Here is a 27,211-nt window from a genome sequence, read left to right on the forward strand (position 1 = left end):
AGGCAGACAGTTAGGACCTCAGGGCACGTCCTGCTACAAAACTCTGCCCCCTTCTCACTCCACGGGGTCCCTGCGGTCCAGTGTTTAGTTTGAGGAGAGAACTCACGGCACAGTGAAGGCTGTACATCCAATAGAAATCTCAATTTTCACGTTCTGCTTGCCTGCCTTATCCATCCCGCAGCACAGTGGTAAGACTGGATGTCAGTCTGTGCGTGGGATGTGTTGGAGCTTCGATCCCCCGTGAGATCTATGTCCTTCCTCTTCCTTGGCTTTTGCTCTCCATTCCAGAGGATTACTGCAACAGCTTTGGTACCGCAACCTGTAGGAAGAGAGGGGAGAGTGAATGGATATGCATATAGAGTGCCTTCAGAAAGTATTCATACCCCTTGACTTATTCCACATTTTGTTGTGTTACAGCCTGAATTCAAAATTGATTTAAAAAATGTTCCATCTACACACAATATTCCATAATGACAAAGTGAAAACATGTTTTGAGATATTTTTGCAAATCTATTGAATATTGATTTAAAAAATAACTAATTTACATAAGTATTTTCACCCCTGAGTCAATAGTTTGTAGAAGCACCTTTGGCGGGGATTACAGCAGTGAGTCTTTTTCGGTAAGTCTCTTAAGAGCTTTGCACACCTGGATTGTACAATATATGAACATTATTCTGTTAAACATTCTTCAAGCTCTGTCAAGTTGATTGTTGATCATTGCTAGACAGCCATTGTCAAGTCTTGCCATAGATTTTCAAAGCAAATTTAGCCAAAACTGTAACTAGGCCACTCAGGAACATTCAATGTCGTCTTGGTAAGCAACGCCAGTGTAGCTTTGGCCTTGTGTTTTAGGTTATTGTCCTGCTGAAAGATGAATTATTCTCCCAGTGTCTGTTGGAAAGCAGACTGAACCAGGTTTTCCTCTAAGATTTTGCCTGTGCTTATAGCTGTATTCCGTTTATTTTTCCCCCAAAACTCCCTAGTCTTTGCCGATGACAAGCATAACCATAATATGATGCAGCCACCACCATGCTTGAAAATATTAAGAGTCGTACTCAGTGATGTGTTGTGTTGGATTTGCCCAAAAAAATAACGCTTTGTATTCAGGACAAAAAGTTAATTTCTTTGCCATATTTTTTGCAGTATTACTTAAGTGCCTTGTTGCAAACATGATGCATGTTTGGGAATATTTATATTCTGTACAGGCATCCTTCTTTCACTCTGTCATTTAGGTTAGTATTGTGGAGTAACTACAATGTTGTTGATCCATCCTCAGTTTTCTCCTATCACAACCATTAAACACCGTAACTGTTTTAAAATCACCATTGGCCTCATGGTGAAATCCCTGAGCAGTTATCTTCCTCTCTGGCAACTGAGTTAGGAAGGATGCCTGTATCTTTGTAGTGACTGGATGTATTGATACACCATCGAAAGCCTAATTAATAACTTCACCATGCTCAAAGAGATATTCAGCATCTGCTTTTAATTTTTTTACACATCTACCAATCGGTGCCGTTCTTTGCGAGGCATTGAAAACCCTCCCTGGTCTTTGTGGTTGAATCTGTGCTTGAAAATCAATACTCAATTGAGGGACCTTACAGATAATTGTATGTGTGGGATACAGAGATGGGGTAGTAATTCAAAAATTATGTTAACCACCATTATTGAACACGGAATTAGTCCATGCAACTTACAGTTGAAGTCGGAAGTTTACATACACCTTAGCCAATTTTTTTTCTGAGGTCTTGGCTGATTGCTTTTGATTTTCCCATGATGTCAAGCAAAGAAGCACTGAGTTTGAAGATAGGCCTTGAAATACATTCACAGTTACACCTCCAATTGACTCAAATGATGTCAATTAGCCTATCAGAAGCTTCTAAAGCCATGACATCATTTTCTGGAATTTTCCAAGTTGTTTAAAGGCACAGTCAATTTAGTGTACGTAAACTTCTGACCCACTGGAATTGTGATACAGTGAATTATAAGTGAAATAATCTGTCTGTAAACAATTGTTGGAAAAATGACTTGTGTCATGCACAAAGTAGATGTCCTAGCCGACTTGCCAAAACTATAGTTTGTTAACAAGAAATTTGTGGAGTGGTTGAAAAAAGATTTTTAATGACTCCAACCTAAGTGTATGTAAACTTCCGACTTCAACTGTATTATGCGATTTGTTAAGCACATCTTTACTCCTGAACTTATTTAGGCTTGCCATAACAAAGGGGTTGAATACTTATTGACTCAAGACATTTCAGCTTTCAGCTTTCAATTTTTTATTAATTTCTAAAACATTTCTACAAACAAAAGTCCACTTTGACATTACGGGGTATTGTGTGGAGATCAGTGACACAAAATCTCAATTTAAACCATTTTAAATTCAGGCTGTAACATAACAAAATGTGGAAAAAGTAAAGGGGTGTGTGAATACCTTCTGAAGGTACATGACTATAAGTCGCTTTGGATAAAAGCGTCTGCTAAATGGCATATTATTATTATTATTATTACAACCTGTGACTGAGCATCCCTGCAAACCCTAACTCTCTCAATGTCTATCAGCAATTGATCTTTGCCCCATCTTACCTTCTTCAGTTTCTTCATATTGGCATTCCTAATGGAGTCCAGCAGTTGGTCCCTGGAGTTCGTACCACCGGATTTGTTGGCCTTATCATCCATCTTCCTCTGTGATGTGGGCGTCAAGGAGTTGCGCAGGGAGTCTATGGACAGCATGGGGGGTGGAGGTGGGGGTGGGCCCCCAGGAGGTGGGGGTGGGCCCCCAGGTGGAGGGGGTGGAGGAGGTCCCCCTCCTGGTCCTCTTTTTTGAGTCAACTTCGGGGAGGGCTTTGGTGAGGGGTGTGGGGAGGGTTTAGGGGAAGCCTTGGGGGAACCCCTGAGGAATCCCACAGCAGTCTTGGGCACCTCCAGCATCCCTTTCTTCTCACCGTTGGCCTGGGCCAGCTTTTGCTCCTGTAGGCGCCGCTGTCGCTGCTTGTCCATGTTGCGGCTCAGGATGTTGGTCATGGTCATGCGTGGGCCGGCCAGCTCAAAGCCGTAGCCCAGCTTCAGGAGGGTGGTGTTGTCTTTCAGTATCTTGGTCATCTCCATCTCTGTCTTGCCTCCGCAGATGTGTCTCTGGTTGTGGAAGCGCAGCTCGGTGAGTGTAGTGTTTTTCTGCAAGGCCTGGATCAGGGCCATTATACCCTTGGGGGTGAGAAGGTTGGAATCCAGGTTGATGCTTGTGATAGACGTGTTGGTGCGCAAGGTGCCCGCGATGGCGTAGGCCACGTGGTCGTCAGCACGGCAGTTGGCCAGGGCAAAAGTCTTAATGTGGGTGTTTTTATTCAAGACCTCTGCAAACTGGATGAGTGTTTTAGCCTTGATGACCTCCGAGTTGTTGACGTTGAGCTCTGTCATGGTGGGGTCGTTGCTGCGAACCTGCTCCATGAGGTCATCGAACATGCTGGAGTCCTCGTCATCTTCCTCCTCTACTTTGGTCTTGCTAGGTGTGCTCTTGTTCGCAACACAGTTCCCACGTTGTTCCTCATCCTTGCTGGATTTCAGTCCTTCGTTTGTGTCTTTTCCCCTTTTCTCTTCTATTTCTCTGCTACTCCTCCTATCTTTCTCTTTTATACTTTCCTTACGTTTGAACCCCACATCTTTCTTATTCTCCTTACCATCTTCTTTCGCTTTCTCCTTAGGATCTTCCTTCTCCTCTTGCTTCTCACTTCCGCTCTCCTTTTCTGTTGGCGACTTTTGTCGCTCAAGTTTCAAGTCAGACTTGTCCTTCTCAGGCTTGTCCTTCTCTTCCCCTCTGTTTTTCTTATCTTCTGTTTTACTCTCTTCAACCCGACTTTGCTTCTCCACAAGCTTTGACACAAGTCCCCTTGTCTTGTTCTCATCTCTTTTTTTCATATCCTCTTTTCTTTCTTTCTCCTTGATCTCCTCTTTTTCCTTTTTCTCTTGTAACTTGGAGATCATTTCTTTTGTCTTATTACTGGTGCTCAACCTCTTGTCTCGTTTCTCCATCAGCTTGTTATCCTCGTTTCTCTCTCTTTCTTTGGCATCCTCTTTCTCTAAACTGTCTATACTCTCCTGTCTCCCGAATCTGTCTCTAGCTGTTTCTTTAACATCACTGTCCCTTTTCTCCACTCTCCTGTATTTTTCTGTAGTTGTATCCTTTACATCACTGTCTCTACTTTCCTCGCTCCTGTATCTGTCTCTAGTTGTATCTTTCACGTCAGCATCCTTACTCTCTTCTCTCCCGAATCTTTCTCTAGAGGTCTCTTTCACGTCTTTGTCTTTGCTCTCCTCTCTCCTGTATCTATTGGACAGGCTGACTCTGTCCTCCTTAGTGCAGTCTGGTCTTTTCTTATTTCTCTCCATCTTGTTCTCTCGTTCTGTTGAGATACTTGATTGCCTTCTGATCCCCGCTCCTTCTTTCCCCTCCTGACTCAGGCCCATCTTCCTCAGGTACTCTTGTTTCCGGCTCTCCTTCTTTGGTTCCCCCTGCAGAAGAATAAACATTCCATAGGGACGATTCCACATAAGTGAATTTGAGAAGCATACATTTACATGACTTTCAAGAATCCACACAATAATCTAAACAGTAATCGTTTTCTACTGTCAAATCCAATTAGAATCATGCATTCTTAGTCGTAATGTGCCTTACCTGTTATGGTCATCACTGCATGACCACCAACAGCCCTATCAACATGACTAATCATAGGCCTGTCCTCCAGCTACAAATCAGTTTGTGCCTTTGTTGTTTCTAATGATTTAAACAAAAACATGCATTAGTTCATTCATGTTCTCTAGAAATATCAGATATTAAAACCAGTCTTTCTTAATACTCGACTTATTGTGTTATTTCAAGTCTATTTATGAAGCCTAACTTGTTGGCCCGGAGAGCACAGTATGACATAAGCTATGATATAATACCACAGCGTGTAATGTAAACTTGGCGTTAGATACCGTGTGTTTACAGTGTGCATGGGGGAGTCTGTTAATAGTGCAGAAGTACGTTTGCGGAGCAGCTACTGTAAGTGTTTGATTTGTGAGCCTTGCTCCATCTGTTTTGTTTGCGCGCGGCTGTGGCCCTGGCAGATGTTTCCTTAAAAGGCATTGAACAGCATAGGAGCAATCAACCAAGGAATTCCATCATGCCGGGATTAAGAACCTCCACAGAGCCCATGCTCCATCATCTGAAGGGCCCTTCTTTATACATATCCAACAGCTATCTCCTGGCTCTGTTTTTCCCTACCTCGTGGGCCCTATGTCAAAAAGCTGTCAACTAAAAACAAATTAAAACTCATCTTTGACCTATAAACTACAAAGCTATACCAAAATCAGGTGACACTGTGCACAACAGTGTTTTGATAACTGTATCTTTAAGCATTTTCTCTGTTTACCAAAGGGGACTTGTGTGAAGAATGTGAAAGGTATACAATAGTGTTTTTCCTGGCATAAGAACTAACAGCAGCGGAGCACAGTATATGAACTACTGGAACCTTTTCCGACATCCAGTTGGCAGGGGAATAAATGTCAGAAGTATCATTAAAATACCTGTTTAAGGAACACTAACCTAAATTAACTATTTATCTATTAGACATTTATGAATTGTAATTTGTTTATCTGTCTTCCAACAGCCAGTCCTATTGACCAAAATGAGGCTTGTTATGGTATAAAAGTAAATAAGTGAAACGGGTGGAGCTGATGTCTGTCTGAGAGGATGTGATTAAGCATCTCACAAAGTGGACTTTAGAACAACTCTGTCTCACACATAATAAACATGAACTGTGGAGGAGTTCCACTGTATGACTCGATGTTTAGTAAACATACCTCAATAGACTGTTCCTTTTGGCTGAGCTTCCCAGGAAGCTCCCGGCTGTCCAGCTTAGCATCCCGGTCCCAGACAGTATTGGTGACAGACTGCTCTATGGCTCTGTCCAGCTTAGCATCCCGGTCCCAGACAGTATTAGTGACAGGCTGCTCTATGGCTCTGTCCAGCTTAGCATCCCGGTCCCAGACAGTATTAGTGTCAGGCTGCTCTATGGCTCTGTCCAGGTTGGGGGCCACCAATACCTCCTTCTCCAGCTCCTCAATCTGCTCAGGGGACAGGTTGGACAAAAGGACGTCCAGGTCAGGGTCCTCGCTCACCTGCCGCCCCGTTCGCGTCAGTCCCCTCACCTTCCTCCTGGACATGGTTGCCTCTGGCTGGAGAACAGTCAAAGAAAACACCCTCGGAGCAGAACAGATGAAAACAGTTTGTAGCCTACAAGTTGTATGGTATCTCCTTTAGAAAAGTGTGCTTTCCTAGTGTAGGAGCCTGCAGAATATCCCCATGGGCCGAAGGTGTTGTCCCTCTCACTGAAAAGCCACCAGAGGCATCAATCCTGGTGCTAAGAGGGAGGACTTGAGACTGGGCTTGCAGTCAGGGTACCAGTATGGAGTGTGTTAGTCTATCATGCAAGTTGGTCTGTAAGGCTGGGACATTCTTTGAAATCCTTTGAAACGGCATGTCCATATTTAGTGCAGGGTACATAGTCCTTTAAAGGCAATGGGAAGGGCTGAGCTTTACAGAAATGCCAAAGCATGATATAACACAGTGCTATTTCCTCTTTCATGATTACAGCATTACTTCAAGAGGGTTTGGTGTTCAATGAACACAGACTTAATTAAAAAAACGATGAAAGTTGAATTTGTCGTCTTGGAAGACGTCTATTCTATTGAGGTGTTTTATGACATAGTTGAATGAGCTTATAACTAATAACAAGCTAATGACTACAAAATACTTGATAAAATTGTTGCAACCAAGTGCAACATTGTGTTCATAGGACATAGTTTACAATAATATTTTTGAATGTAAAACAGAGATTTGTCAATTGGCTGCAAAGTAACAACTTAAGGACATCTAGTGGTCAAAATGTTGTAGTAAAATTGCATTACTGTCATAGCCTCCGCAATTTGATACATTCAGTTATAAATTGACTGGGTGATTGAATGATTGAAAGCCAATAATTACTTTTCTGCCTTCCAACTAGATTCAGAATCCACCTCTAGAAGGGCGTCATCACCCAAACTTCTCCTAATAAACTAAAGTTTCACACACTCACGGTAATGATATCATTGATTCCAAGGCAACAAAATCAAAAAGGTTTTTGTTGGTTAACTATTTGAAAACGTACCATGCAATAAACGACAGTAGACTGCTGCATTTTACATTTCAAAGTTATAATTTATGTTATTAGAAAAAAACCATAGCACTTATTATATTACAGTGTCTTACCATCCATTAAACAACAGACAAACAAGTAAGAGCTGGGAACTGTTCTACTAGTAACAGATGTGAATTACGCTCTGGTAAAATGTACACAAAAAAATAAGTGCATTCATTAAGCAAACTTTAGAACGTTTTTTTCAATTATGTTGTGAGTTTGTGAACCCTTTAGGATTTTCTGTATTTCTGCATACATTTGACCTAAAATGTCATAATAGATCAAGTGAACATGTTTAAACAAATAACACAAAAACAATTGTACTTTTTTATTTCTTTATTGAAACAATTGATCCAACATTCAATTTCTTTGTTAGAAAAAGTATGTGAACCTCTAGATTAATCATCTGAATTAAGTGTAATAAAGTAGTCAAAAGTTTAGTATTTTGTCCCATGTTCCTAGAATGCAATGACTACATCAAGCTTGTGACTCTACAAAAACTATTTGGATGCATTTGCAGTTTGTTTTTGGATTATGTTTTTCCCAATAGTAACCGACTGGTGACTGGAGTAATTGAATTTTTAATTGAGTAGATAAGATGTTTGTAACCTTCTCACTCAACATTATTCATGATTCTCCATAATCATGGTAGCATCCACATGAATGTGGAAGTGTTCAGAAACATCTTCTATCCTTACTTAAAATAAAAGTGACTCCAAAATGGCACACCATTCAGTTTGTTGGGCCAAACATTACCCAAAACAATTTCAAAACAAACTGCAAATGCATCCCACAAGTTTATAGTCACAAACTTGATCTAGTCATTGCGTTGTAGGAACATGGGACCAAATACTAAACTTTTGACAACTTTAATACACTTAATTCAGATGATTAATCTAGAGGTTCACATACTTTTTCCAACAAAGAAATTGAATGTTGGATCAATTTGCTCAACAAAGAAATTAAAGGGTACAATTTTTTGTGTGTTATTCGTTTAATCATGTTCAACTTGATCTATTATTAGGACTTTGGTGAAGATCTGATCACATTCTAGGTCAAATTTATGCAGAAATACAGAAAATCCTAAACAGTTCACAAACTTTCTCTCACCACTGTACATACACTTTACATGTTGACAATAAATAGCAAAGTAATCCAATTCAAATCATAAAATATCAATAGTTACAATAGTGTTTATAAATAAGAGCATGTCACTATTTTACATTGACACTTTTAAACACTAGCTGGCCAAGAAGAATCAGTAGATCTATTGCATGATCATTCCTATCTGAACAAATATGCCAAGATTCTCAATATTCTTCAATAGAAAAATGTATTAAGAATCTCAGTGAGGGTAAAATAGAATGCCACCTTATCCAACACATTTGACCTGGACGAGCATTTCAGTGGTTACTAATAGTAAACTGTACAACATGCTCAACACGTCATGTTCTACTGTACAGTTCAAACATCCTACAAGGTGCAAAACAATGGCTCAGAGACAAATATAATAACCATAAATGAAACCTGTAAGGAAATGCTCAAAGCATTTAATGGTAAAATATTTCTAAAAAGTTGTCTGTTACAACAATAACATGATAAAATATTGTTTACAAAATATGTCGTGAAATAGTTTCTTGAATTCACGATGACACAAGGCTCAGATTTGTTATTTAGGTTATTAAATATTGGCTGGATATATTACTGTAAATTAACATTTAAACTAATAAATAAACTTCTCTCTGACAACTGAGTACAATGACACATTGGGATATAGCAGAACATGTACTGTATAACTGACATTGTAATATACATAAAGTAAATGTTAATCTATTGCAGAAGACAAGCGGAGCATGAGATGACAATGAAATCCCCACAGAGAGCTGGCTAAAGGGATCCAATAGAGTGAGAGGAGCCGTCAACTCTTCTGAGCATTTAGACTTTTATACAACAGATAAGAGCCAACCAGCTCTCACACACACCCTGTTATCTGCAGGTATGACCCTCGCTCTGTCCACTACCGGATTAAAGCCAAGCAAACGTGAAAACAGATGTTCACCATTCCTCAAGTCAAACGTCTTAAGCAGAGAATTAATGTCAAACAAAGCATGTGACCTTGTAGAATGTGGTTTTGGGTTACACTAATTGCGATGGATGGATGTCAAAGTAAGTGCATGGATGCAAGATGGTTACCTCACTTGGAATGGTGTGACATTTTCCACATTAGACTGTCAGTAGGAATCCAGTTCAGTGTCAGTACAGACAGGAGAACCCAACTCAGCACATGCTCTGTTCCTTTAAAGGATGGAGAAAATAAAAGGACAATAAGGTGCCTCTGGTTTTCTTTCACTGGGCAACCACTAGAAGAGCTGAGAGCCATGGTTGCCTTCTTGTGGTCGCCTTCTCTTCTTGACGCAGACCTTACTTTGTTGCTCCTCTCCTCTCCATGTACAGTACATGCTTTCATCCCATCAGTGACCTGGGTGGGGTGTGTACTGTGGTGGGGAGTAAGGAGGGGGTGCTGCAACACACAACAGTAAAAGGTCAATTATAATATAGAAAACAATATCTGGCTCTATATAAAAATGTGCTTCATGATTTAGTTTACTCTTCAGACATCGATATTGCATTAGTCTAAAAATCACATCACTCAGTAGTAATAATAAAGGGTTTCTGGTTGTCCTCTTACCTCCCTGAGGGTAGCCAGGGTCTGCCATGGGGTATGGGGGGAACGGGCCGGGTTGCATCATGGGGTATGGCTGAGGCATGCCAGGATACTGAGGTGCCATTGGGTAACCAGGGTGCTGATAATCAGGATGTCCCATCACCAGCGGCTTGCCGTAAGCGTCATACATGGGCTCCACAGGGTAGCTGGCCATTGGGATGTGCTGGGCTGAGGTTGAAGCATACAGGGTTGTAGTGAGCTTCCTTATCATTCAGTCAATATAGAAATACAGTATACTGTGATGATCTCACTAATTCAATGAATCCCCACCCCCATTTTCACCTTTTACAGTTTTTCCCAAATTATTTTCACATTATAACTACGTCCGACATTATAACATTCAAAAGCAGGCAGACTTAAAACCCTTCCCAACTGCAATTCACCACATTATATACATCTATCCAATGAACACATTCTGTTAACATAAATCCATCATGTTACCATCATAAGGCGTCCTGCCACGCTGCTGTCGTTGCTGGTAGAGGTAACAACAGGAGCACATGAAGCAGCACACCATGGTAGCAATGATAGCCACGAAGAGCAGGACGGAGGAAGCAATACCAGCGATGGTGGTAGGACTAGGAGAGGAAGGGAGGGAGGGATGGGAAGATACCTCAGACTCTTTCTAAAAGCTTCCACAGAGTAAAATCAAGACATTATCTACCTCATTCTAACATTTAGTGCAAAAGTATCAGTGTCCACAACTACCAACTGTTTTCATCCACAGAGTTACCCTGCGACCCCACAGTTCCAGGGTTCATAAACAGCTTTCCAGTCCCATCTCTGCCTCAGCTCAGCTATTCATAAAGCGTCTCAGAGTGTAGGGGTGCTGATCTGGGATCAGTTTGACCTTTTAGATCATAATGAATACGATTACATGGTCAGAGGGGACTGATCCTAGATCAGCAAGCTTTAATCTGAGACACGTTATGAATTGTATTTGTCACATGATTCGTAAACAACAGGTGTAGACTAACAGTGAAATGCTTACTTAAGGGCCAACAATGAAGACAGAAAGAAAATAGAGAAATAATAAAACAAATAATAACAGGTAATACAATTCATAAATACACAATGAGTAACGATAACTTGATGTGCAGGGGTACGAGGTAATTGAGGTAGATATGTACATATAACTAGGAATAGAGTGACTAGGTAACAGGATAGATAATAATAATAATAATATAATATGCCATTTAGCAGACGCTTTTATCCAAAGCGACTTACAGTCATGTGTGCATACATTTTCACGTATGGGTGGTCCCGGAGATCGAACCCACTACCCTGGCGTTACAAGCGCCATGCTCTACCAATTGAGCTACAGAGGACCACAGTAGCAGTAGCAGCAGCGTATGTGATGAGTCAAAAAAGTTAGTGCAAAAAGGGTCAATGCAGATAATAAAATAGCTAACCGAATAGCTAGCCGGACTAACTATTTAGTCTTATGGCTTGGTGGGTAAAAGCTGTACAGGGTCCTGTTGGTTCCAGACTTGGTGCATCGGTACCACTTGCCGTGCAGTAGCAGAGAGAACAGTCTGACTTGGGTGGCTGGAGTCGTTGACAATCTTTAGGGCCTTCCTGACACCGCCTGGTATAGAGGTCCTGGATGGCAGGGAGCTCGGCCCCAGTGATGTACTGGGCTGTACGCATTACCCTCTGTAGCACATTGCGGTCAGATGCCAAGCAGTAGCCGGTGATGCAGCCAGTCAAGGTGCTCTCAATTGTGCAGCTGTAGAGTTTGAGGATCTGAGGGCCCATGCCAAATCTTTTCAACCTCCTGAGGGGGAAGAGGTGTTGTCATGCCCTCTTCACGACTGTGTTGGTGTGTTTGGACCATGATAGATCCTTAGTGATGTGGACACCAAGGAACTTTAAGTTCTCGACCCGTTCCACTACAGCCCCGTCGATGTGAATGGGGGCATGCTCGGCCCTCCTTTTCCTGTAGTCTATGATCAGCTCCTTTGTCTTGCTGATGTTGAGAGAGAGATTGTTGTCCTGGCACCACACTGCCAGATCTCTGACCTCCCCTAACATACACTGAACAAAAATAAAAACACAACATGTAAAGTGTTGGTCCCATGTTTCATGAGCTGAAATAAAGAAGATTCCAGAAACGTTACATACGCACAAAAAACATTTTGTGCACAAAATTGTTTACATCCCTGTTAGTGACCATTTCTCATTTGCCAAGATATTCCATCCACCTGACAGGTGTGGCATATCAATAAGCTGATTAAAAACAGCATGATGATTACACAGGTGCACCTTGTGCAGGGGACAATAAAAGGCCAATCAAAAATGCCATGTCTCAAGTTCTGAGGGAATGTGCAATTAGCATGCTGACTGCAGGAATGTCCACCAGAGCTGTTGCCAGAAAACTGAATGTTCATTTCTCTACCATAAGCAGCCTCCGACATCGTTTTACAGAATTTGGCAGTACGTCCAACTGGCCTCACAACCGCACACCACGTGTATGGCATTGTGTGGGCGAGCGGTTTGCTGATGTCAACGTTGTGAACAGAGTGCCCCATGGTGCCGGTGTGGTTATGGTATGGGCAGGCATAAGCTACGGACAACAAACACAATTGCATTTTATCGATGGCAATTTGAATGCACAGGGATAGAGTGCCGAGATCCTGAGGCCCATTGTCGTGCCATTCATCCACCGCAATCACCTCATGTTTCAGCATGATAATGCACGGCCCCATGTCGCAAGGATCTGTACACAATTCCTGGAAGCTCAAAATGTCCCAGTTCTTCCATGGCCTGCATACTCACCAGACATGTCACCCATTGAGCATGTTTGGGATACTCTGGATCGATGTGTACGACAGCGTGTTCCAGATCCCGCCAATATCCAGCAACTTCACACAGCCATTGAAGAGGAGTGGGACAACATTCCACAGGCCACAATCAACAGCCTGATCAACGCTATGCAAAGGAGATTAACTGTAACATGAACTGTTGTTGCATGTTGAATTTATATTTTTGTTCAATATAGTAGTAGGTGCAGAGGATTCTTCTGCTTCTCCTTAACTGTGTTTTCAAACTGGGTCATGTTCAGTAGGACGAAGGGAAAGCAAAAAGAACAAGTTAAAGTAGTACCTCCTCGTTTCACTCCATTTTACAACATTTTCTCCCTACTGGAAACCACCCTGATCTCCAGTTGGGTGTTACTGCTCCCAGCGTGCTCAGTGGTGTTAAGTGATGATGGAAGCTTTTTATGCTGTGAAAAAAATCTGCAGTGTTGCGTCCTATCAGGTGCAAGGTCACTTACCTCAGCATTAAACCAATCCCTGAGAGGGAATACAGAGTGACCACTAAACTGTATTGATAGATGGTTTCTCAGGGGAGCAATGTAATCAATTAGCAAAATATGACCAACGTGCAACAGCCAGAAAAATAATGTCTGAACGAATAAGAGGCTGTGTACTCTGACGTTTAGGGAGCCAGTCACGCAAACACACGTGCACACACCTGAACTGGAAGAGCATGCAGCGCTTCTGCTCCCTCTCAGTGATCCTCTTGAGGCCGTCCAGGCAACAGTAGCGCTTGTGGCAGTTCCCACAACAGAAGGTCATCAGGGGACAGGGGACACCGTTGTGCCAAGTGCCATTCTTATCCACGTACCACAAGCAGTCATCAGTGGCACCCACTGCAGATACAGTCAAGGATAAACAGACAGAGCAAGACAGACAGACTTAGAAGGGTGGGCTTACAGAGGCAAAAGAAAGCTGATTACAATCCTGAGACTACTCAGTGGTCTTAATATTTTTTGTGAGACACCAAACAGCCCATTGGCTACATCTCAACACATATTTACCTTGTCCCAGACCTGCTGTTTTCAACTCTCTCTCTCTACCGCACCTGCTATTTCAACCTTTGAATGCCCGGCTATGAAAAGCCAAGTGACATTTACTCCTGATGTACTGACCTGTTGCAACCTCTACAAACACTGTGATTATTATTTCACCCTGCTGGTCATCTATGAACGGTTGAACATCTTGGAGAAAAATCTGGCCTTAATGGCCACGTACTGTAATAATCTCCACCCGGCCACCCCTCAGAGCCTGGTTCCTCTCTAGGTTCCTCTCTAGGTTTCTGCCTTTCTAGGGAGTTTTTCCTAGCCACCGTGCTTCTACATCTGCATTGCTTGCTGTTTGGGGTTTTAGGCTGGGTTTCTGTATAGCACTTTGTGACATCTGCTGATGAAAAAAGGGCTTTAGAAATACATTTGATTAATTGATTGATTGAATTACACTTGGAGGTTGAAGAATGTCACAGTAAAAATGTTCAGAGGTTATAGGCAGCAGGCTGTCCTGTAGGGCCTGATGCTATACGTAGGTAAGGTGCACTCAACTCTTACCCTACGAGGTCCGGAGCCTGCTGGGTTTCGGTTCTACCTGATAATTATAATAAAGTATGAAAAATGTATGCACTCACTAACTGTAAGTCGCTCTGGATAAGAGCGTCTGCTAAATGACTAAAATGTAAATGTAATAATTCATTGCACACACCTGGTTTCCCAGGTCTAAATCAGTCCCTGATTAGAGGGGAACAACGAAAAAATGCAGTGGAACTGTCCAGAGTTGAGTTTGAGGGTTATAGGTCATTATAAAGTGGGTGGTTCAAGCCCTGAATGCTGATTGTCTGACAGCAGTGGCATATCAGACCGTATACCACGGGTATGACAAAACATATATTTTTAATGCTCTAATTACATTGGTAACCAGTTTATAATCGCAATAAGGCAACTCGGGGGTTTGTGGTATATGGACAATATACCATGGCTAAGGGCTGTATCCAGGCACTCCGCGTTGCGTTGTACATAAGAACAGCCCTTAGCCTTGGTATATTGGCAATATACCACACCCCCTCGGCCCTTATTGCTTAATTATGCCACCTGCATAGGTGCCCCACTCCCTCCCAACCCATAAGAGGAAGTTCCTGCTTCATTAATGTAATTTCCTTCTGGTCCAAGGGACTACAGATGAATCAACTAGTGATGGGTTGGTTCGCGAACGAACAGCTCTTTTTGAACATTTACATACCGCTACAACTGCTTTTTGAGCTCAAAACAACGATTACCTGCAGATAAGTTACAACATAATGATCTAAAGAGGGTGAATCCTCACTACAGAAACAGTAAATAGTGGAGATAGCGCATCATTCTGGTACACGCTCATTTTTGCAGTGCCTTAAAAATTTACTTTTCTTTTCTGCATGTTATCTAATAATTTGTCCAAATAAAAAAAATATTTCACTATCTGACATAATGGTAGCCTACTTTTTGGGCTTTACTTTGGAGATTTCAATTTTTCTTTAGTTCTAGATCGATTTTGAATGAAGAGCCATTTGGGAGCCAAATTAGCCGGCTCTTTTACGTGAACGGAGCCAAATAGGCCGGCTCTAGGAAAATACACGAAATGCCGATCACTAGAATCAACTACAAAGGAATCTGAGCCCATGTCATATGAAAGCATGTGAATTTAATTAGGTCAGTCCCCAATATACTGTAAATATAATTACATTATTAATTTAACAGTCAATGGATTGATCAGTTGATTTCTTATATCTAATCAAATTAAAATGAGATGTTCCCCTGATCACTTCTGCCAATTGTTTATTGTTTTGACTCCAATGGGTTCTAATACTGTTTAGACTATTTTGTGAAAACAGAATGGATTTTTAATGAAACGGTCAATCTATTCGAGATAAAATTACGAAATTAAGGAATATAGGCCAGAATAACAGTTGTCTATATAGGCGTGGGAATATTTGGCTATCGTGCGTTTCGCATTTAATTTGAGACAACCAAGCAATTCTTGAATAAAAACAAACATATCAAAGGTCTATAATAAATATTGGTGACACAGGCGAAAAAATGAATAATGTCTGGACACCCCTTAGAACGTTTAGGCATTATCTGGATACATTAGCCCTGTGTCGAGTGGATTCGCCTACCGCTAAAATGTATGGATACATTCTTGCAACACGTGTAAATTGTATCCAGAAATATAGCTTAGTGCCGCGGCCTGTTAGAAAAACCAAGCAGCATCGTCAAGACTTACCCTGCCAGGAGGAGAGGAGGACGGTCATCACTGGCAGAGCCATAGCGATAAGGGACATCTTGCCTACTGTAAACATACTGTCCAAAATGATGAAAATGTCGATTTTTTTGCAAAACCAATGGCAGATTTAACAGCTATTTCGCTCCATACGCCGCTGTAAATAATAATATCTCTATAATCATGCTCTAGTTGTGGAATTACATGACAGCCGGGAGGGAATGAGGTTAGTGATCAACAAGACCTGGGTAGAATGACACATCGCCTATGACGCTGTTCACCCAGGGGTCAGATGAGACCAATGAGATTCCTTAGCGCCTCCGCGGCCTCCTGGTGGAAATAATACACTGCACATTATTCCAACTGTCATTTTTAGAAGATATGATGCTATTCTGTCTACAGCACACAGGACGAGAACCCTCTTGTTGCGTTTTAGTGACAGCTGAGCTGTTACTAATTTGAATACAGCATACCACCTAAAAGTAAGTTACCCTAGGCCCGTAGCTTACAGAACATCAGTATTTCCAGTATATCCAATCCTTAAACATGTTTTTCCAATTCATTCAGGTGTTGCATTTTTCTATTATTGATACAAAATATTAATAAATCCAATGTTGCAATCACAAAAACAAAAAAGATGCTAATATCCGTCCTGCATTTGCCATCCTCTTGCACAAAAGCCCCCATTTACAAGCAGGGTCAACTAAGAACAGATACCAACTATAATTATAATTGTAATGTATGCCAGCTATGTATTCAATGTAAGTCACATTTCAGAAGAGGCACTCACTGTGACTGCCAACACATACTATGTACTCACATTTTTCACTCCCTGGGAAAGTGACTAAAATAACAATGGAATCTGAAAATGGTGTCCTGTTGGGACTTTTATTTAGACACTTCATCCCAACTCCAGTGGGTACAAGGAAATGACAAGGCTGTGGGTTACCATGGCAACAGTGTGAACCCTCATACCCACCCAGACCCCAGTCAGGACTGGGAGTCCTCAAGGTTTTCATCCCAATCAGAAAAGTCAATGGTTTCTGAAAATAAGGCTGCCAATGTTTCTTACTCAGTCTCAAATATATGTTTCTCTTTGTCTTTCCGTCATCATGTAGTCTCTTCTGCCTTTTTTTTTTTTTTTTTTACAGACGCACAAAAATAAGTGGATTGAGTTACAAATGGGACACAATAAAGACAGAGTTCATATATCATAGTTGCCCTGCCTGCCTCTCCCATTGTAAAACATCAACCCCTCTCACATCCCAACGTCCCCGACAAGTCCAAAAGAGCAGAGGAGTGAGGAGACACTAAGGAGGTCACTCCACAACTGTCTACCAGTCCTCTCTGGGAACAAACCTGGGTGTCCCTCACCCCCCCTCTATCCAATCTCCTCCTTCACATCCCTCCACAAGTCAGCAGTATTTTCCTGGTCCTCCTTTCAGTCAGAAGAGAGACATGGGTAAGTGCATGTCTGTCTCTTCTCCCCATCCATCCATGTTCCTCTGTTGGAGATTAATGTAAAGTGTCAACAACCACCTGGCCAATCAGAGCCTTTCCCACACTCAGGGGTGGGTAATTGGTTGGTGAGTGTGAGGGATTGGACGAGAGAGTTATGGTAGGGTTGATGTAGGGAAGGGGATGATGGGGCGAGGTTTAGATGCTGATAGACTGCAGGACTCTCCTCTCAGCGTCGTTGAGGTGGCCAGAGAACATGCTGTAGCACGGAGACTGGGCAAACTGGGTCAGGAAATCTGTCAGGTAGGCCTAGAACATACAGCACAACAACGTTTATTTAAAGTGAAGTTAAGACATTAAAATACAACCCAAACATCACAGACCATTGAAATCTGTTCAATTCAACTTGATCAATTTCCTCAAGGACAAATAAAAGAGCATAGTTGGACCACAACCACATTCACCCTAACTAGTCATGTTTGTGTGAACTAAATCTAAATGAGCATATTAGCAAAGCATTACCTGGAGGTCTATCTGATATATGGGGTCCTTCAAGGCATCTGGATCCTCCTCCTCATCATCCTCATAGTAGTCTTCATCTGATAAAATAAAAAATACAATTTCATACCTGTGAAACTGCAAATAGAGCTCCAAAACCAAAATGTCTGCCTGCCTAGTGCACTGATTGAGTAGACATCTGGAAGGGAACTTCTCACCATATTTGTTGGAAGCAATGAGGTCAGAGAGAAGCTGCCCGGCCAGCCCTTCATCCTCCTCATCGTCATCCTCCTCTTCCTCCTCTGCCTCCTGGTCCTCCCACATTCCTACTGAATCTGCAGTAACACAACCAAACACTTTGGGATTAGCTACAATGGGGCCCACTTGCTTTCATAATACCAAAACACACATATATAGGTATCAGACTACATTTTCAACAGACAACACCAAGGTCATACGATTAAGAGACAGGAGGGTATTTTCCGGCCGAATAAAGACATGAGTCTGACACAGCTTTCAAAACTGCTTTCAACTCTAGGTAAGGAAATAAATACACTGAACAAAAATATAAACGCAACATGCAACAATTTCAAAGATTTTACTGAGTTACAGTTCATATAAGGAAATCAATCAATTGAAATAAATTATTTAGGCCCTAAATCTATGGATTTCACATGACTGGGAATACAGATATGCATCTGTTGGTCACAGATACCTTAAAAAAAAGGTTAGGGCGTGGATCAGAAAACCAGTCAGTATCTGGTGTGACCACCATTTGCCTCATGCAGCGTGACATCTCCTTCACGTAGAGTTGACCAGGCTGTTGATTGTGGCCTGTGGAATGTTGTCCCACTCCTCTTCAACGGCTGTGTGAAGTTGCTGGATATTTGGCGGGAACTGGAACACGCTGTCGTACACATTGATCCAGAGTATCCCAAACATGCTCAATGGGTGACATGTCTGGTGAGTATGCAGGCCATGGAAGAACATGGACATTTTTAGCTTCCAGGAATTGTGTACAGATCCTTGCGACATGGGGCCGTGCATTATCATGCTGAAATCAAATCAAATCAAATTTTATTGGCCACATGCGCCGAATACAACAGGTGCAGACATTACAGTGAAATGCTTACTTACAGCGGTGGTCCTCTGTAGCTCAGCTGGTAGAGCACGGCGCTTGTAACGCCAAGGTAGTGGGTTCGATCCCCGGGACCACCCATACACAAAAAAAAAAATGTATGCACGCATGACTGTAAGTCGCTTTGGATAAAAGCGTCTGCTAAATGGCATATTATATTATATTATTATTATTAACCAACAGTGCATTTCTTTTTAACAAAAAAAGTAAAAAATAAAATAACAGTAGGGAGGCTATATATACAGGGGGGTACCGGTGCAGAGTCAATGTGCGGGGGCACCGGCTAGTTGAGGTGGGCACCGGCTAGTTCACATGAGGTGATGGCGCCGGATGAATGGCACGACAGTGGGCCTCAGGATCTCGTCACGGTATCTCTGTGCATTCAAATTGCCATCGATAAAATGCAATTGTGTTTGTTGTCCGTAGCTTATACCTGCCCATACCATAACCCCACCTCCACCATGGGGCACTCTGTTCACAATGTTGACATCAGCAAACCGCTCGTCCACACGACGCCATACACGCTGTCTGCCATCTGCCCGGTACAGTTGAAACCGGGATTCATCAGTGAAGTGCACACTTCTCCAGCGTGCCAGTGGCCATCGAAGGTGAGCATTTGCCCACTGAAGTCGGTTATGACGCCAAACTGCAGTCAGGTCAAGACCCTGGTGAGGACGACGAGCACGCAGATGAGCTTCCCTGAGACGGTTTCTGACAGTCTGTGCAGAACTTCCTCGGTTGTGCAAACCCACAGTTTCATCAGCTGTCCGGTTGGCTGGTCTCAGACGATCCTGCAAGTGAAGAAGACTGATGTGGAGGTCCTGGGCTGGCGTGGTTACACGTGGTCTGCGGTTGTATGGCCAGTTGGACGTACTGCCAAATTCTCTAAAATGACGTTGGAGGCAGCTTATGGTAGAGAAATTAACATTAAATTATCTGGCAACAGCTCTGGTGGACATTGCTGCAGTCAGCATGCCAATTGCACGCTCCCTCAAAACTTGAGACATCTGTGGCATTGTATTGTGACAAAATTGCATATTTTCGAGTAGCATTTTATTGTCCCCAGCCAAGTTAACAAACAGATCACTGACCACTTCGAATCCCACCGTACCTTCTCCGCTATGCAATCTGGTTTCCAAGCTGGTCATGGGTGCACCTCAGCCACGCTCAAGGTCCTAAACGATATAATAACCGCGATTGATAAGACAGTACTGTGCAGCCGTCTTCATCGACCTGGCCAAGGCTTTTTACTCTGTCAATCACTTATTGGCAGACTAAATTTCTCAACTGACTGCCTCGCCTGGTTCACCAACTACTTTTCAGATAGAGTTCAATGTGTCAAATCTGAGGGCCTGTTGTCTGGACCTCTGGCAGTCTCTATGGGGTTGCCACAGGGTTCAGTTCTCGGGCCGACTATTTTCCGTGTATATCAATGATGTCGCTCTTGCTGCTGGTGACTCTCAGATCCACCTCTACGCAGACGACACCATTTTGTATACATCTGGCCCTTCATTGGACACTGTGTTAACAAACCTCCAAACGAGCTTCAATGCCATACAACACTCCTTCAGTAGCCTCCAACTGCTCTTAAACGCTAGTAAAACTAAATGCATGCTCTTCAATCGAACGCTGCTTGCACCCGCCTGCCCGACTAGAATCACTACTCTCGGCGGGTCTGATTTGAATATGTGGACAACTACCTAGGTGTCTGGTTAGACCGTAAACTCTCCTTCCAGACTCACATTAAGCATCTCCAATCGGCTTCCTGTTTTGCAACAAAGCCTCCTTCACTCATGCTGGTAAACATGCCCTCGTAAAACTGACTATCCTACTGATCCTTGACTTCGGCGATGTCATTTACAAAATAGCTTCCAACACTCAACTCAGCAAATTGGATGTAGTCTATCACAGTGCCATCCGTTTTGTCACCAAAGCCCCATATACTACCCACCATTGTGACCTGTACGCTCTCGTTGGCTTGCCCTCACTACATATTCGTCGCCAAACCCACTGACTCCTGGAAATCTATAAATTACATCTAGGCAAATCCCTACCTTATCTTAGCTCATTGGTTACCATAGCAACACCCACCCGTAGTATGCGCTCCAGCAGGTATATCTCACTGGTCATCCCCAAAGCCAACACCTCCTTTGGCTGCCATTCCTTCCAGTTCTCTGCTGCAAATGACTGGAACGAACTACAAAAATCTCTGAAGCTGGAGACACTTATCTCCCTCATTAACTTTAAGCATCAGTTGTCAGAGCAGCTTACCGATCACTGCACCTGTACACAGCCCATCTGTAATTAGCCCACCCAACTACCTCATCCCCATATTGTTATTTACATTGTTATTTATTTTGCTCATTTGCACCCCAGTATCTCTATTTGCACATCATCTTCTGCACATCCATCACTCCAGTGTTAATACTAAATGATTTTGCACTATGGCCTATTTATTGCCTTACCTCCATAACTTACTACATTTGCACACACTGTATATACATTTTCTATTGTGTCATTGACTGTACGTTTTTGTTTATTCCATATGTAACTCTGTTGTTGTTGTTTTTATCGCACTGCTTTGCTTTATCTTGGCCAGGTCGCAGTTGTAAATGAGAACTTGTTCTCAACTGGCTTACCTGGTTAAATAAAGGTGAAATAAAAAATAAGAAATAAAGGTGCTCATGTGTAATGACCATGCCGTTTAATCAGCTTCTTGATGTGTCACACCTGTCAGGTGGATGGATTATCTTGGGAAAGGAGAAATGCTCACTAACAGGGATGTAAACAAATTTGTGCACAAAATTTGAGAGAAGTACGTTTTTTGTGTGTATGGAACATTTCAGGGATCTTGTATTTCAGCTCATGAAACATGGTACCAACACTTTACATGTTGCGTTTATATTTTTGTTCAGTGTATATCATATTGTAATTTGGCTGAACTATCCCCTCAAGGCCAAAGAGAGAAACTGACGTGTGGCTGTTACATAGAAGTGACTCATCACCTGGACTCCAGTCTGCTGCGGCAGCTCTGGTTGCGTTGGCCTCCACCACTGACGACAGCTCATTGACAATCAACTTAAAGACCTTCACTAGCAACGGAATGTTGGTCCACTTCTCTGGATCTGGAGAAAGAGAGACCGAGACCTTTAGCAACACTAAGATGTGCATACCATCAAAGAGTAGACCACCAACAAAAACATTAACAATGAAGCAAATGCATTCCTTATCATACACTAGGCCAGAGAATGGGGGAAGAGGGTGCTTATATGGATCATTCATTCATATAGGCAATGTAATTATCTTCAGCAAATGTATAGCTTTTTTTTGTTTATTCTCTTATATTATATTTCTAGTAAATGCTAAGATAAACAGCTGATCACAAAGAGGATGTCGGTATTGGTCGTACTCTTGGCAGACTTGGAGCGTGTGCGGATGCCATCGTCAGAGCCGAAGAGCTCCTCGCCCTTGACAACGATGTCCTGGAGACGCTTGTCGTTGGTGTTGAGGCCGTGCTGCAGAAGCTTACACAGGGCTACCGTACTACACAGGGACAACAGGAGAAGGGGAAGCACAAATGTTATAAACTGACAAAATAATGAATAGATTCTTAGCGTTTAACGGTTCAAATCCCTAGTAATAAAGGTGGAAAGGGGAGTACAGAGAGGAACACACCTTCACTTCAACAGGTGGACAACACAGTCATATTCTACTTTATCATCTATCTTGGGGACAGTGGATGCTCCAGGGCACGGCCCTAAGCCCTCACCTGACTTTGCCCTCATACTGTCCGTAGAAGAGGTGCTGTCGGCTCATCCACTCAGCCATGACAAACTCCAGGGCCGGTTTCCCTGTGGGGCCCGGCAGACTACACAGGAACTCCAACAAAGGCTCCAGCTGAGAGTGGACCAGGTGGGCAAACACCATGATCAGAGACTAAGGAGAGGAGGAGAGAGATGGTCAGAGACTGGGGAGAGGAGGAGAGAGATGGTCAGAGACTGGGGAGAGGAGGAGAGAGATGGTCAGAGACTGGGGAGAGGAGGAGAGAGAGATGGTCAGAGACTGGGGAGAGGAGTCAGATGTTAGCAGGGTCTATATGGGTGGAAAAATAGCAATTGCTGAATAACCATGATGCAAGGTGCTATACAACAGATTAGTATCAATTGAATACTGGAAGCTTGACATGTTGACACCTCAACATCCCAGAAAACACTGAATTCCTCTGATAGATTTAGAGGGGTCAGTTCCAGAGAGTGACAGACGGAGGTGTTTTGTCCTACCTGCATGACACTGAGCGTCTCGGCCTGCTGCATCTTGCTGAGGATGGCTCTGAGGATCTGGTCCAGCTGCTCTCCCAGCTCGGTGCCGGCGCGGGCGATCAGCGTGGACACCAGGCGGCCCACGAAGGCAGCGGTGAACTCTGATGTCCTGGGGTCAAGTAGCTGGCTGACCACCTGCATCACGTACCACAGTCCACTGTGGCCCTCCGTGTCCCTCCACTGGCCCACCTGCTCCAGGGCCACCGACACATACGCCCGCAGACACTCACCACCGTTCTGAAGAGGATGGGGTTAGAGTTCATTTAATTTCCATGAATGCATATATACAGGGGAGAAAAATATATATGTGTACTGGTGTAAAAAATAGTGTTGGGATTAACATCTTTGTGCCCTTCCCAGTCTGTTTGTGTGTACCTGCATGGTGGTGTTGTCATCCGCGCGGAGGGTACACTGGGCCACCACAGGGAAGGCCTGGCAGACCAGCATCTCAGAGAGCGGGGGTTTGGTGTATCTGACCACTGTGGTCAAGATGTCTATGGCTGTCTGTCAGGGAGGTTGGGGGAAAAACACAGGAGACAAATTGTCAATATATGACTGACTGGGACCCTAAAAGTTGATAGTCAATAATAGGGATGTAACGATTCACAATAAATCGGTCCCCGATTCAAATGTTTAAGATACAAGTGTATTGGTCTATTGCCTGGCTACCCAGACCAAACGCCAAGCCACGCCCACGGACGTTAGTATCTTCTCTGCAATTAATCTGGATCGGAGTACCACCCCGACCAGTCACTGAATGCAAACACATTAGGGCCATCTGATTGGTCCAGAAACCGATGGGTTGGGCCAGAGGCCGAACACACATGGGTAAAGCGACGGTTAGAAAATGTGATTATCTGATTGGTTAGACTATCCAATCGCTGATGACTTTGTTTTGTACAACGCCCCTTGTCACCACAAACAACTTCAATGATGGCAGTCTCAGACTATGTATATAGCGAACAACAGAGCAGCGGAATAATTAAGTGTGAGTCGTCAGGCTAAATTGGTCCGTGGACACCAAATCGATCCAAATGTAGCATGCTTCAGTCAGAAAATAAATTCAAAAGTCACGAATCGCCAGTTCACAATAAAAAAATTTCAACATTCTTTCTACCTTCCGAAAATACCTTCAGTGTCGAACTACATGTAATTGTGTTGACAGTCATTGATCTACAAGTAATTTTGAATGCCGAACAACCCCAGGCAATATCAGCAGCCTAGTCACACTGCGCACTGCAAGGTAGGCGGCCTGTTCCTGATCTTGCACATTTGCTCGGCACCTTCAGCAATCAAATGCTAAAATGGCTTGCGTGATATTATGTTGTCTCTCAACTAATAAAGCCTATATAATTTGCTAGGATATCGTTATCTATGCACTGTTGAAAATTGTTTTTTACCGGAATAAAAGTAAGCTACCTGAGACAACTAATCTGGCTATACCTGCTGAACAGGGCTTACAATATATTTTACTTTAATTGTTCAGGTTCACCATCAGCAATAGTTTCGCTTTAAAACAATCAATGCATATGGTCATTTTTAGATATAAAAGGGTAAAGTTAATCATTTCATAACGAGGACAGCAATCACTTTTGCGAGGAGCACTGCATGGCTGAAGCGAGAAGTGAAGATCACTCGATAAAAACTTTAAAACGGTCAAAACCATTCGATTTTGGATAAGTCATAGCTAATTTGTCAATTATAAATGTTGATACATTACTATTAATCTGCAAAAATGACAAGATCATTAGTGGGTAGTGGTGATTTCAGAAACAGGTTAAATAGGTTACGTAGGCTACATTGCCCCCCTAATATGATCGTGATAGTGGGGTGGTAGATGCCTCCCTTATGGCTCAGCTCCGGTGCCTACATAATACATACCCCATAGACATACACTGAGTATACTAAACATGAAGAACACCTGCTTCTTTCCATGACATAGACTGACCAGGTGAATCCAGGTGAAAGCCATGATCCCTTATTGATGTCACTTTTTAAATCCACCTCAAATCAGTATAGAGGATGAGACAGGTAAAATTTTTAATCCTAGAGTAAATTGAGACATGGATTGTGTATGTGTGCCATTCAGAGGGTGAATGTGCAAGACAACAAATGTAAGTGCTTTAAATGGGGTATGGTAGTAGGTTCCAGGCGCACTGGTTTGTGTTAGGAATTGCAACACTGCTGGGTTTGTCCATGCTCAACAATTTCCTGTGTCTATCAAGAATGGTCCACCACCCAAACGACATTCAGCCCACTTGACACAACTATGGGAAGCATTGGAGTTAACATGGGCCAGTATCCCTGTGGAACGCTATTGACACCTTGTAGAGTCCATGCCCCGACGAATTGAGGTGGATGAAAGGTCAAAGTGGAAGAAAAATTCGAACATTTGTACCAACAAAAAAAAACATTAAAAAAAATAAATAAAACACTAATATATCTTTAGGGCCATCTTATTATATCTTGATTAAATAGAGTGCATTCGGAAAGCATTCAGACCCCTTGACTTTTTCCACATTGTTACGTTACAGCCTTATTCTAAAATGGATTAAACTGTTTTTTCCCCCCACATCAATCTACACATAATACCACATAATGACAAAGAAAAACAGGTTTTTAGAAATATCACATTTACATAAGTATTTAGACCCTTTACTCAGTACTTTGTTGAAGCACCTTTGGCAGCAATTACAGCCTTGAGTCTTCTTGGTTATGACGCTACAAGCTTGGCACACCTGTATTTGGGGAGTTTCTCCCATTCTTCTCTGCAGATCCTCTCAAGCTCTGTCAGGTTGGATGGGGATTGTCACTGCACAGCTATTTTCAGGTCTCTCCAGAGATGTTCGATCGGGTTCAAGTCCGGGCTCTAGCTGGGCCACTCAAGGACATTAAGACTTGTCCTGAAGCCACTCCTGCGTTGTCTTGGCTGTGTGCTTAGGGTCGTTGTCCTGTTGGAAGGTGAACCTTTACCCCAGTCTGAGGTCCTGAGTGCTCTGGAGCAGGTTTTCATGAAGGATCTCTCTGTACTTTGCTCCATTCATCTTTCCCTCTATCTTGACTAGTCTCCCAGTCCCTGCCGCTGAAAAACATCCCCACAGCATGATGCAGCCCCCAACATGCTTCACCCCAGGGATGGTGCCTAATTCAAATCAAATCAAATCTAATTTTATTGGCCACATGCGCCGAATACAACAGGTGTAGACATTACAGTGAAATGCTTACATACAGCCCTTAACCAACAATGCATTTATTTTTAAATAAAAATAGTAAAATAAAACAACAAAAAAGTGTTGAGAAAAAAAGAGCAGAAGTAAAATAAAATAACAGTAGGGAGGCTATATATACAGGGGGGTACCGGTGCAGAGTCAATGTGCGGGGGCACCGGCTAGTTGAGGTAATATGTACATGTGGGTAGAGTTAAAGTGACTATGCATAAATAATTAACAGAGTAGCAGCAGCGTAAAAGAGGGGGATGGGGTGGGGTGGGGGGGCAGTGCAAATAGTTTGGGTAGCCATGATTAGCTGTTCAGGAGTCTTATGGCTTGGGGGTAGAAGCTGTTGAGAAGTATTTTGGACCTAGACTTGGCACTCCGGTACCGCTTGCCGTGCGGTAGCAGAGAGAACAGTCTATGACTAGGGTGGCTGGAGACTTTGACAATTTTGAGGGCCTTCCTCTGACACCGCCTGGTATAGAGGTCCTGGATGGCAGGAAGCTTGGCCCCAGTGATGATTTGTTGTTATTCTGTCTCTCACTGTTCAAATAAACCTACCATTAAAATTATAGACTGATC

The 27,211-nt window shown here is 42.8% G+C and overlaps 3 protein-coding genes across 3 annotated transcripts in view; all 3 read right to left on the bottom strand.

The window, feature by feature from the left end:
• Positions 1-292: 292 nt before the first annotated feature.
• Positions 293-6,198, bottom strand: LOC311133427 (uncharacterized protein; the record flags this gene model as incomplete). Its single annotated transcript, XM_084166919.1, has 3 exons — positions 293-319; positions 2,581-4,503; positions 5,836-6,198. The coding sequence occupies 3 exons, from the start codon at positions 6,196-6,198 to the stop codon at positions 293-295; spliced, it is 2,313 nt and encodes a 770-aa protein (XP_084023045.1).
• A 2,023-nt stretch (positions 6,199-8,221) lies between these two features.
• LOC311133868 (protein shisa-4-like) lies at positions 8,222-16,247 on the bottom strand. Its single transcript, XM_084167474.1, has 5 exons — positions 16,008-16,247; positions 13,414-13,591; positions 10,378-10,514; positions 9,901-10,104; positions 8,222-9,732 (listed from the first exon to the last, which is right to left on the bottom strand). Exons 1-5 carry the CDS (start codon positions 16,081-16,083, stop codon positions 9,683-9,685), a joined length of 645 nt encoding a protein of 214 aa, XP_084023600.1. The 5' UTR covers positions 16,084-16,247; the 3' UTR covers positions 8,222-9,682.
• Positions 16,248-16,878: 631 nt separating this feature from the next.
• LOC311134127 (importin-9-like) overlaps positions 16,879-27,211 on the bottom strand; it is a 28,257-nt gene continuing 17,924 nt past the window's right edge. The window contains exons 15-22 of the mRNA XM_084167712.1: positions 23,793-23,921; positions 23,379-23,654; positions 22,868-23,034; positions 22,508-22,641; positions 22,104-22,223; positions 18,179-18,295; positions 17,985-18,061; positions 16,879-17,771 (exon numbers count right to left, since the gene is read on the bottom strand). Of these exons, the coding sequence (XP_084023838.1) occupies positions 17,661-17,771; positions 17,985-18,061; positions 18,179-18,295; positions 22,104-22,223; positions 22,508-22,641; positions 22,868-23,034; positions 23,379-23,654; positions 23,793-23,921 (1,131 nt within the window). The 3' untranslated portion in view covers positions 16,879-17,660. The remainder of the gene's footprint in view (positions 17,772-17,984; positions 18,062-18,178; positions 18,296-22,103; positions 22,224-22,507; positions 22,642-22,867; positions 23,035-23,378; positions 23,655-23,792; positions 23,922-27,211) is intronic.

This window comes from Coregonus lavaretus, assembly GCF_964263955.1.
Source record: "Coregonus lavaretus genome assembly, chromosome: 8".
Taxonomy (NCBI): Eukaryota; Metazoa; Chordata; class Actinopteri; order Salmoniformes; family Salmonidae; genus Coregonus; species Coregonus lavaretus.